Below are 13,174 nucleotides of genomic sequence, written 5' to 3' on the forward strand. Positions count from 1 at the left end.
TCTTGCTAATGAAGCAATCAGGGCACAGAGTCAGCAACTTGTCCACGATAGTGTAGGAAGAGAGGAAAAAAATGGGATGCTGTCATATGGCACGATGATACATTCCCCCCCCCCCTTTTTTTTTAACATGTTTAGGGTACTTTAAAGAAAGATAATATAAGACTCTTTAAAGAAAAATAATTCCTTTAAAGTTTCAGGTGCTTTTCATAAACATGGTTCAAATAGATGTGGTAAATCCTTAAACCAACCAATGACACAGAAGGGAACATAACACGACCTTGATGATTTAGACTGTTATTATGAATATTCACTTGTACTTGCCAAAGTGCCCCAGGGCTGCATTTTCTTGTTTTGTTTTTATTTTTGTTCTATTTTTGAAGGGAGAGCCAGGAAGTTATTAAGGTGCCTCCAGGCCCACTGCACCCAATTTCTGTTGATTTTTCTCTTAAAAATCTCTCATCTGATATTGCTGGGAACCTCCATCACCAATGGACCAGAGGGAATCAACCTGAATTAGTCCACATCAAAGACGTGGCTTTATAACCATATGGTTACAAGCTTTGTTTATCACGAAATCTAAAACTCTGTAACCATCGTCCACATACTGATTCCCTTTCGTGTTTCTTCTCCCAAGATGAAAACTGTAGTTAATAAAATTTAAAGTTGTCCAAATAAGCTCAGACAGGCAAAAGCACGGTGTAGGCATTTCTAGAGAAGTCATTTTCCTCCAAATATTGTAAGCAACGCTCTTTGCCAGAAGTCTAAGTGAGAAAAATATATCGTTAGGATAGTTAATAATACTGTATTGCGTACTTAAAAGCGGCTAGGAGAGGAGATCTTAAAATTCTCATCAGAAGGAAAAAAATTTGTAACCAAATGGCGACAGGTGTTAACTGGACGTCCTGTGGTGACTGTTTTGCCAATTGGTATATTGTTTATACCAATAGCGAATCGTTATGTTGTACACCTGAAGCTAATCTAATGGTGTATGTCAATCATACCTCAATTTAAAAAATCAGAAAGCAAGCTGAGTTAAGAGAAGAGGATGTGCATACATGTCATCGGGGGGATTTTCTGTGGAGGTTTCAATAGAGACTATGGCCACCCTGCATGCGCCTTGGATAACAACTCAATACGGGTTCATTTCTGGGTCCCAGGGTTCCCTGCGCACTGTGGGGATGCTTTTATTACCTTCTGAATAGTGAGACAAGGTCAAGAGGCTGACACAAGAAGCACCCGCGCCGGAGCCGAAGATGGTCACTCTCTTGGGATCCCCACCGAAGGCCCCGACATTCTCCTCAATCCAACGTAATGCTTGGATCTGATCCAGGAGCCCGTAGTTGCCTTTGGCCGCCTGGTCGCCGGTACTTAAAAACCCTGCGAAAGAACACAGGATATTTGGGGTTGTCACCTACAAAATATACGTCAACATCGCTGCTATCTGGAAAGACATTCCACGGTTTACTTTGTTCATTCTTTACTTTTCCTTCCTATAAATGAGAAGCAACAGTGTAGCACCTTTTCCATGGCAGAAAGGAGTATATTATGTAAATAAGAGTTACAATGGTTTTTGTTTCTTCTGACACTATAATAAAGTGTCTCATCTGGGGGTTTGTATGGGGTTAACATATAAGGCGAAATGAATCTAAAATATTTACAATACACGACAATATCAGAAACCTATACACTTTACTAGATTTAAGCTATCACTCCTGTGTACATGTTGGTTTTCCTTGGGAAAACAAAAAAGACTCCTAGAAGAAGTTTTCCAGTAAGACTGTGTGCACCGTATATAAAACCAGTATAGGTTTGCTTTTCCCCATTGAATTCCTGATTAATATTTTCATTTAACTCCTTTTAATGCTTAAATTTCAAAGTAAATTATAGCCATCATGTCATGCCACGCTTAAATAGTTCAGGATGCATCTCTATTTTTCTATATAAGGAAGATATCACAGTTACATGCAGGAACTTATAATTCTTTAATCTCAGCCAAAAGCCAGTGCATATTCAAATCTCCCCAACTGTCCCCAGAATAGCATGGGCTGGTACATTTTATTTTAAAAAAATAGGAGGATTCTTTAAATTAAGCAATTAGATTTCACTCAAGGCATCAGATTCTAAATTCGTCCTTTTTTAAAAGCTGCAAATAAGGCGACACGGGCATTTAATTGTGGCAAAGTGATCAGTTTTCGAGATCTATCTCATTCCCTGTTCCTCTCACACTGCAAAAAGATCTTGACCTGGAAACTCTGTTTTCCTCTGATGTTTGAAGGCATTTGTGTGGAAGAGACACTCTCCCACTCAGATTCAAAACTATGAATATTTTATAAAGCATCGTCCAAGCTTAAATACTTGCACAAACTTTAATCCAACTTTATGTCCAAATCTGTCTTGAATAAGCCTTCTGGGGGAAAAAAAAGTCATAAAACGTTGGGTTTTTTTTTTTTTCCCCCACTTCCCATTCTTACTCGCCCCTACACCAGATCCCCAATTATATTTTTCCTTTCTGCACCATTTCTTTATTCCAAGGGTCATGACGTTCACCCATTTCAACGAATGCTTATTCAATAACCATGGAAAGCAGCCGCAGTGTTTCTATGAAGACAGACTGATCCAAGCCCTAAAGTAACAGAAATGAGAACCAATGCCTTCCAACACATCCCTGAGCAAAGCTGACAGCAATCCAAGAGGCCCTCGGAGTACCAGCTTCTCAAAACCTAAAACAAAATCATAAAGGATGAGATCTTACACCTACTGAGGAGACTGAGGCTTCCCTTCCAGAGCCTGCCGGAGTACCTGTGGGAAATGGGGGATGGGAGCCAGGAGGGGATTAGAAATGGTCTGGTTCAAAAGAAAGCAGCCAGAAGGGTTATTGTTGCTGTTATGTTAAAATCACAATAATCGGGACTCACGATGGCCTAGCCCTACAGGTAGATGCAAGATGACAACTGCCAAGTTGTACATTTAGGGCACATCGCACAAACCCACTCCCCTCTTAGGTTCCTGGGGATGCATGTGAGATTAGCTAGGATGAGAGGGGGGGTTCAGATGTTTCCAGGTCCTCCTTGTTTAATTAGCAATTACTAATCAGTGTTTCATGCCTGTGAATGTTATGGGGCCTCCACATTCATCCCTTTTACGTTTTAACGTGCTTTCTCATAAAATGAATCACGCCCTGCTTGGGAGAAAAGCCTCTTTCACCCAACTTTATGGACGGAACGGGCTTATAATGGCAGCCTGGGTGCCGTGAAAGAACCATAAGACAAGCCTCTCTTCCCGCGTTCAGGAAAGAGGTGGTTGATTTCTAAAGGCTCCAGGAATTTTCTGGCAGAACTGTTCTGTTTTTAACTCATCCCGCCTCTGCCCACCTCCCTCCTACTCTCTGCTCTCACGGAATGACCTAGTCGCTTACTGTTTATGGGGAGGATCTGCAACAGACGGTAAATCGCGAGGCTTTATGAAATCAGAGCCCCTCCGTCCCCAGGAATACATGACTTGTAAAACCTCTCCAACGGCGGGCTCATTAATCTTCCGTACCCTGGCAAATCTAACTTCTCCTAAGAGCAGCCCACGGAAAGCCTTGATCGTGGCAATTCTGCTCGCCTTTCCAAAGTCCTGAGGGAAACAGCTCTCCACGTGTCTCTGAACTTGAGCAAAGGAATGTGGGTTTTTTGGAAGCTGGTGTTTCCATAGCGTCTGCCGTGGAATCTTCATTTATTGCAACATCCAGGGATTGCTTTTTTTTTTTGGTTCTTTTTTAAAATTGAAATGGTAAGCAGGTCAGAGTCCCCACTGCAGGGACAGAATGAATGCAAGTCATTTTATGTTCCCTATGACAGCATATTCCTTTCCGATTCTGACTGTCAAAACACAGTGTTCGATATAACCCAGACAGAGGATGTGTGTGGGTTTCCTAGCGCGGGACTGTATGAACAACACGAGAGCAGCGCATCAACTGGGAAACAAACACACACAGTACCAAACATCGAGCACCCGCAGAAGTCAGTTTCCCAGATGAGCAGATAACTTTCTTTGACTGGCTAACGCCAGTGACTTTAAATAAACAGCTCCTTTCACGGACAAACATTCTTGGGCCCCAAATCCTCTCAGTGTTTCAGCTGATGAAACATTGGTTTTTGAGATTTACTGTCTCTGAACTGAAGCTTGTAAAGCAGTAAGCCGTTACCACTCCCCACACACAACTGAACAACGAAAGAGACGCACAAAGGAGACCATTTGAATTCACACGGATTAATGACGAGATTGATGCCGAGTTTCGTTCAAGGTAGTGGAAGGAACAAAACACACACACAAATGCACGGGATATGCTGAGGGGCTGCGCGGTTATTTTAAAACTCGGCTCATGGAAAAGATGCTTAAAAACCCCAAATCCCATTTCCCACCTGCAGGTTGGATGAAATGAATATAACGTGCGCTGTATTTGGTTTTAATATTGCTCTAGAATAGAAAGTTTCAGGGTTTTAACACAGTTAATCACGATCTAAACGGTTCTCGTTCATTTGAATTGCAGGGGTTATAGGAGAATGAGTCCGGACCACATGGTTTTCTGTCCACTTCAGGTCAACGGTAAGAACCCAGAGGGGTCAGATGTGGCTGGATTTTGGTTCCTTTTAACATGACTTTAATGCCACAAAGGACTCTATCTCTTAGGAAATAATTCATGACGTAAACACAGTAGGCATTTTTTTGAGGACCATTACACAGACAATAATTACTAAGTGAATATAGAAAAGTATCTTTTATGTTTTCAGGGTGTGTATTCACCTGTAATTCGCAGAATTAATCTAGGGTCTCAACTATATTTCTAAAAGAATTCTATGTATGCGTGCATATATACGTATACATTTGCATAATGACCTATGTTGATTATTTGGTTTCTCTGCGGTAGCAGGAGCATTTGCAAAATACAGCAAATCACTAGCCTTTATTATATCAGAATCCCTCCCTCATATTTGTATAGATATGTGTGCAGACATATATACACACACACACACACACACACATATACACATATATATATACATACACACATATATATGTATGTGTGTATTTGAGTGTGCGTGTGTATTTGAGTGTGTGTGTGTGTGTATTTGTACACATAATATTTAATTTAATAGAGTAAAGGCAAATGTTTAAATGAAATTGTTTCAATGAGAATAGACAGGATTTACTTTAGGTCACACAAATGAGCCCAATCAGAAATCTGTGGGATGAGAATTACAGCAGAGGTAGAAATGTGAAAAACAGGCCAATAAATGCACATCTATATTCTTGGATGTTTACAGGAAATTACTCCCTGGGTGCGTTGATTACAAGGTGAAAGTGAAGTTTTCTTACTGGAAAACCATTTATGACTTAACAAAAGGGCACAGATTCTAAAGGATAGGATGAAAGGGAAGGGGGGTATACATTCAAACTCTGCAGGCGTGATAGGCAAAGCTAATTGAAACTGTGTCTGTTTTTAGTTTTCATTCTACTTAAAAATGACACGAGTCATAACTGATGCTGCTTCCATGGTATCTCTTCATCAGCTCAGTATCACACAGAGCTACCTCCAATGTCAGTAGAATAAATGGAACACGCTTATGAAGGACCCATGATTTCTACAGCATAGGTTTCCAAACCTGGGGCCCATGATGTTATTACTGGGATTCCCTGCACTGTTTTCATGAAGTATATTCTATCCCCACAGAATGATTTAGGATGAGGCTGCATAGGTGTCTTAAAGTACTTCAGTTGAAATTATATGGATTCATAAAACTAAGACCAGTTATATTCTGGAAACAAAATACCAAGTGATAAAGTCTGTTTATTACACAACGCCAATGAAAAGGTGAAGATAATTGGTAAACGTGTTTCATGATGATGAAAATTTGGCAACAGCCAGTCTGGAACCAAACCCCCTTTGAGCCAACCTTAGATTCTTTTTGGTTCAAAACCTCATCCTTGGGGCTTCCCTGGTGGCGCAGTGGTTGAGAGTCCGCCTGCCGATGGAGGGGACACGGGTTCGTGCCCCGGTCCGGGAGGATCCCACGTGCCGCGGAACAGCTGGGCCCGTGAGCCATGGCTGCTGAGCCTGCGCGTCCAGAGCCTGTGCTCCGCAACGGGAGAGGCCACGGTGGTGAGAGGCCCGTGTACCGCAAAAAAACAAAAAAATAATAATAAAAAAATAACCTGATCCTTGATCATTTCTCCAGATTTGTTGATGACTCAAGCTCTGCTGGCTCCCAGATCCTTTTGGTTTGATTTCTTGAATAGCTCATATACCTCATCACTCCTAGGATTCTGCACCCACAGTGTCCGAGATAAGACCTCCAGTTCATTGCCTCAACTTTGCTGCTTCCAATGCATTTCTACAGTATCAGTCTAATCACGGCGCTCCCCAACGTATACAAATTGACAAAACTCGTGAAAATGGAAATCTGAACGCCTTTGACCCCCCAGTTCTATTTCCATAAATGCTTTTTCTATAAAACATCTCTATCTGGATGTACAGAAATAAGTCATGCAAGGATCTACAAATAGAAATAGTCATGTAAGAATCCAATCAATTCTTACTGATTATAATTTTGAAAATAAGGATGACAGGAATCTCACCGTCCATGAATAGGAGATTTGTTGCATGAGTTCTGTTGGCTGAATCCATATAACGGGAGGCTCTTTGTGTGTATAAAATGATACAGAGTATTTAAATGTGTAAACACAAAGCCACATCCAAGTTCTCCTCACAGAAAACTGTGAGTTGCTGAATACTGTGTCTTATGATCCGATTTTTATGAACATCATCAAATGGGTGTGTGAAATAGAAACTCCGAAAGGAAATCAAGCAGTTCATAGCATTTCTCTATAGGAAGGCAGCTACAGGTGATTTTCACACTTAATTTTAAATATCTGTGTGCTTTTTCTTCCAACTTGTAACTGCTTTTTTAGCCATCACACACACACACACACACACACACACACACACACACACACACACACACACACAGAGCAAGCTTGCTTTAAAGTCAAATGCATTAGTGGGATGTCCAGGGCCATTCCCTGCGGTCCCATCTCTACATCTCTGGACATGCTCTACACACGCCATTTAGCCTACAAATCTACCACATTACACGTAACTGCCCCCTGGGATATGCCCGGCCTTTCTATCTCTCTTTGCCTTTGTATATTCCCTCTTCTCCATCTCTTGCTAGGATGTTCTTTACAGGACTGCTGGCATCCTGAAAGCTGTCTTCCTCCTGTAGATGTGGCCTCACATCCAACCCCACTATTTGCCCATGGGGTACAGTGCCACCCGGAGACCAGCTCTGTCACCTCCCTGGTCCAACCCCTTAGGCAGGAATCACCTGCAGATACAGGCACTGCCATTTTATCTCTTTCCCTCCACAAATGCGGGTCCCTTTTCAACATTTTCCTAAGGGTCTCAATTCTCTCAAGTCAGTAAATTGCTTTAAGTGAGCGTCTATGATAGAACTGACCACTCTATAGGAAGCGTATCTGCCCGCAGGTCTGTAGCCCGGTTATTGCTTGTACTGCAATCAGTCAAGTCACCCTTGGATTTGAGTCTACAGGAAAGCATATTAGGCAAGATTTCAGAGCCCTTTTCATTTTATTTATGGTTTCCTTTACCGTGCAAAAACTTGTAAGTTTGATAACTTACAGAATGGGAGAAAATATTGGCAAAGGATGTGACGGACAAGGAGCTTAATTTCCAAGGTAAACAAACAGCTCATACAACTCAACAACAAGAAACAACCCAGTCAAAAAACGGGCGGCAGACCTCAACAGACATCTCTCCAAAGAAGACACACAGATGGCCAAGAGGCACATGAAAAGCTGCTCAACATCACTAATCATTAGAGAAATGCAAATCAAAACTACAGTGAGGTATCACCTCACACCGGTCAGAATGGCCGTCATCAAAAAGTCTAAAACAATAAATGCTGGAGAGGGTGTGGAGAAAAGGGAGCCCTCCTGCACTGTTGGCGGGAATGTAAGTTGGTGCAGCCACTGTGGAAAACAGTATGGAGGTTCCTCAGAAAACTAAAGACAGAGCTACCATATGATCCAGCAATCCCACTCCTGGGCATATATCCAGACAAAACCATAATTCAAAAAGATACATGCACCCCAATGTTCACTGCAGCACTATTTACAATAGCCAAGAGATGGAAGCAACCTAAGTGTCCGTCGACAGATGAATGGATAAAGAAGATGAGGTACATGTGTACGATGGGATACTAAGCCATAAAGAAGAAGGAAATAATGCCATCTGAAACATCATGGACGGACCTAGAGATGATCATACTAAGTGAAGTAAGTCAGACAGAGAAAGACAAATACCATATGATATCACTTATTTGTGGAATCTAAAATATGACACAAATGAATATATTTACAAAACAGAAACAGACTCACAGACACAGAGAACAGACTTGTGGTTGCCAAGGGGGAGGGGGTGGGGGAGGGATGGATTGGGAGTTTGGGGTTAGCAGATGCAAAGTATATATAGGATGGATAGACAACAAGGTCCTACTGTAGAGCACAGGGCACTATATTCAGTATCCTGTGATAAACCATAATGGAAAAGAAAATGAAAAAGAATGTATATGTCTGTATAACTGAATCATTTTGCTGTACAGCAGAAATTAACACACTGTAAATCAACTATTCTTCAATAAAAAATACTGGAAAAAAATAAAAGATCTCAAAGCTTCATTCTTCTCAGCTGTGGAACGGAGAAGAGTAAGTATCCAGCACATAACATAGCTTGGGGAACGAACTGCACTGTGTCTGATGGACAGTGTGTGTTTAAAAACAGTCACCGACTAGGCTGATTTCCTTGATACGAGAAACACTGCTAATTATTTCTGTTTCACCTACATATAGCAACTGAGGAGAGGCGTCTGTTGATAAGTAAAATGGGTCCGTAGGGAACATGGATAACTGGTCTACTTAGACTTTGCCTTTAAGATGAGGCAGATGATAAACCTCATGTGCTCTCTGACTGCAAATGTGGCTGGTGAATAACTGTGCGTGAAGGTGAGAGATATTTCTTTACAGTCTGTTTATTAAGTTTTAATGAGGTGCTTAAAGTCTAAAGAGAAAGGCAATGCAAACAATATATCGCAGGTTTATGCACGCTGGGAAAATCATGGAGATGCTTATTCAAACAACATTTATGATATACCACAATGACCCAAGTAATGTGCTAAAAGCTGAGGGAAGATGATACATTAGAGTGGATTTCCGTAGATATTTTAAAAACCTACACAAAATCTTTTTTTTTCATTTGTGAGCTTCAATTTGTTTTTAATAAGAATATTTTAAAACCTATTAGGATTGAAAGTCATACTTTTTGCCAACACAATATATTTATGAGACATACGTAAGATATATATTTAGTACCTATATGGTATTCAGGGCACTGTAAATTGCATTTAAGAAAAAGGAGATGACATACACCTCTACGTGACAAATGTGAAACATGACTTGGATAATTCCTCTTAAAGTGAACAAATTTAAAGTAGGCTCCTCTGTTCTATCCTCAATTGCAAAACAAGCATGATGGTAGTGGGGTTTCCTAGTATTTACTGTTGGATATCGTCTGTGGGCAGACAAGAATTAACCTGATTTGTTCTCATTTATTCATAACATGATCACAACAACTGAACGTAATAAACAACCACGCATTCATTTTCATCTCTATCAAACGTCAGCGATGTCTACTCACTCACATAATGTGTTCTGGGTCCAGAAATATTCCCAAGCTTTCCAACGCTGGTTTTCTCTGGGAAACTTGGAACACGATTAAGAAGACTGTTTGTTGATGGTTTCCTTTGCTGGGCAAAAGTCTCATTAGGTCCCATTTGTTTACTTTTGTTTTTATTTCTATTGCCTTGGGAGAATGGATAAAGACGATGTGGTATAGATATACAATGGAATACTACTCACCCACATAAAAGAATGAAATAATGCCATGTAAAGCAACATGGATGGACCTAGAGATGATCATACTGAGTGAAATAAGTCAGACAAAGACAAATATCACATGATATCACTTATATGTGGAACGTAAAAAACGGATACAAAAGCATTTATTTACAAAACAGAAACAAACTCACAAACATACATAACAAACTTATAGTTACCAAAGGGGAAAGGGGGGGTGGAGATCAATTAGGAGTTTGGGATTAACATATACACACTATTATATATAAAATAGATAAACAACAGGTCCTACTGTATAGCACAGGGAACTCTACTCAATACCTTGTAATAACCTATAATGGAAAAGAATATGAAAAACATATATGTAACTGAATCACTTTGCTGTACACCTGAAACTAATACAACATTGTAGAAAAAAAAAAGAAGACTGTTTTAATTAAGAAAACCACGGGGATGATCTTAGAGGATATAACACATTAACAACAAGTGAACAGAATGACCTATAAAAGAGCTAAAATCCCAACAGAATGTTTAGTTTCAGTTCGGAAAGGTTATTGAAGAAAGAAGGTGATATTTCCCAGCAATGAGTGTGTATATACCGTCCATGTATCACACATGAAAACTGTCCCTTTAGTTGGATGCTTTGACCATGCTCTTTGCCTTGTTCTCACTTACTATATATTATAACTCTCCTAATATCAGTGTTTGGGGTACATTTCTGCTATTTTTCTTTCCAAGGATGGCTGGTTCACATGCCCATGACTCTCAAACTCCTGTTGTCCTCGACCACAATGCATACTTGGGACGCCTCTTCTAAGCCCCATTAAAGTACCTTTTCTTCTTACAAGACCCCAAACGGTAGCTAATTTTGAAAGTGAATGCTTTCAAATTGGAAGAGGATTTCACCAAGCGCTCGAGATGAGATTTTGCAATTCTGTGTCCACGAAACAGGACAGACTTTTGATTTGTGAGCAGTTACAAAGTCCTATTGTCTCTCTTACTGTACGAATATTTATTGTTATAACTGCCATTGTCATTTTTGATAACTCTTTCCTAGGGGCACATGGAGATGCAGGGAAGGCTTTACTGAGAAATTTGGATGTTAGGAATTAAGCCTCCTCCCTGAAAGAAGTAACATAACAAAAAACACTAAATGGGTCACAGAACAACACTGATATGGGCAAATTCATCTCAAGAAGAAGATAACTCTGTTCTTACAGATTAGATGTTAAACAACTCTAATTGTGCCAATTTTCTATTCAAGAACTTTTTACACCTCACAAACTTGTGCTTCAACAAAGCAGTTCTCCAGAGTGAAAAACGTCAACTCTCTCACACACAGAAGGCACAAAGAGCCACCTTTGGTCCATTAAATATTGACCATGACCCTTGGGTTCAACAAATGATCATTTACCTCGCAGTGGCCGAAAAGCAAAAGCAGAACCAGAACTGGAGTCGATGGTGGGAAAAGTACAGATTTTAAGATAATGAAAATGTAATCAAGATTAAATATTAACAAGCACATGGGGTTAACTGACAGTTCATTCAACAGAACTTCATGGGTGTCTGGAATATTCCAGGCACTGCTTGGCCTTATGGTGAAGAGAAAGCCATCATTTATGAAGGGGATAAAACTAGATCTTGGACCACCTGAAACTCATATTCTACTGTGTGTAGACAGACCATAAATAAAAACTAAATAATGTCTGTGGTATGAGTTTCCTACTGCTGCTGTAACAAATCACCACCAACCTAGTGGTTTAATACACACATATGTCTTTCTTTATCATCTTCTTTTTAAAATTTATTTTTCATTTTAAAATGTTTTTTAATTAATTATTCTTTGGCCGCGCCATGTGGGATCTTAGTTCCCCGACCAGGAATCAAACCTGTACCCCCTGCAGTGGAAGCGTGCAGTCTTAACCGCTGGACCATCAAGGAACTCCCTACACACTTATTTCTTAGATTACAGTTTTGGAGGTCAGAAGTCTAAAATGCTTCTGGAGGGATATTTTCTCGCTGAAGCTTAATGGAGAAAATGTTTCCTCTCCTTTCGTTTTTTTCTAGGTTCAAGAGTGTTGGCAGTCACGATATAAGGGGCAGAGTCTCTGGTCAGGGAGGTCACTGCAGACTTTGGTATGTTATTTTTAATGTCACCTGTGAACCTGCCAGCCTCGGCAAGAAAAAAGGGCATGGAACCTTCCCTCACCACCTCCTCTTTTATCAGCAACCCTATAGCTGCTCTTCATGAAGAGGCAGGAAGAAAAGAGAAAAGTTCTCTCTACCCAGACACAAAAATCCTGGAACCGAGTATGTCTCTCTCTCTTTCTTTTTTGCTTCATCTGCCAGAAGTTGTGACCAATTTTATGCTCAACTCAAGTACCAGAAAGTCTCTGTTCCTTTTGTTTCTCTAGATGGAATCTGGACTCTTATTTTTGGGAAAAAAATGCATGGGGTACTATATTCTGATGTTGCCTCCTCAAACAGTCCTTAAATTGAGTGAAATCAAGTGAACATACATACATATGTGTGTGTGTATCCCTATACATTTTGATGTTCTAATCATTTCTAAGTGTACAACTCAATGGGATTAATTACATTCACAATGATGTTCAACCATCACCACTGCCCTTCTGCAAAACTTTTCATCACCCCAAAGAGAAACTCTCTAACTATGAGGCAGTAGGTCCCACTGAGTCACGTGTCCATAAGATGTGTTACCTACATATTGGGCTAAGTCTGCTTAAGTAGGTGTGATATCTGTATTAATGACCAATGCCACCCCCTACCACTCCCATCTGCAATGATGGAATGGATCCTTTTGTTCCCCTCAAATACATATGTTGAAATCTTAATCCCCAATGTGACGGTATTAGGTGGTAGGGTCTTTGGGAGGTGATGAGGTCGTGAGGTTGGAGCCCCCATGAATGGGATTTACGCCCTTATAAAAGACACCCCAGAGAACTAGCCATGCGAGGATACGACTTCAAGAAGTCGGCAGTCTGCCTCCGGAGAGAGGGTCCTCCCTCGCCCCCAGAACTCGACCACTCTGGAACCCACATTTTCCAGCCTCCAGAACTATGGGAAATACATGTCTCTTGTTTATGAGTCACCCAGTCTGTGGTGTTTTATTATAGCAGGAAATCAGTCTGAGACACCACTACAGCCTGAAACCCAGCAGGACCTTGTGGGACCTGCC

The 13,174-nt window shown here is 40.6% G+C and overlaps 1 protein-coding gene across 1 annotated transcript in view; it reads right to left on the reverse strand.

The window, feature by feature from the left end:
- NLGN4X (neuroligin 4 X-linked) overlaps positions 1-13,174 on the reverse strand; it is a 308,113-nt gene that overhangs the window by 22,367 nt on the left and 272,572 nt on the right. Inside the window, exon 5 of the mRNA XM_032620946.1 lies at positions 1,192-1,377. Within this exon, the coding sequence (XP_032476837.1) occupies positions 1,192-1,377 (186 nt within the window). The remainder of the gene's footprint in view (positions 1-1,191; positions 1,378-13,174) is intronic.

Source organism: Phocoena sinus, chromosome X (assembly GCF_008692025.1).
Source record: "Phocoena sinus isolate mPhoSin1 chromosome X, mPhoSin1.pri, whole genome shotgun sequence".
Classification (NCBI taxonomy): domain Eukaryota; kingdom Metazoa; phylum Chordata; class Mammalia; order Artiodactyla; family Phocoenidae; genus Phocoena; species Phocoena sinus.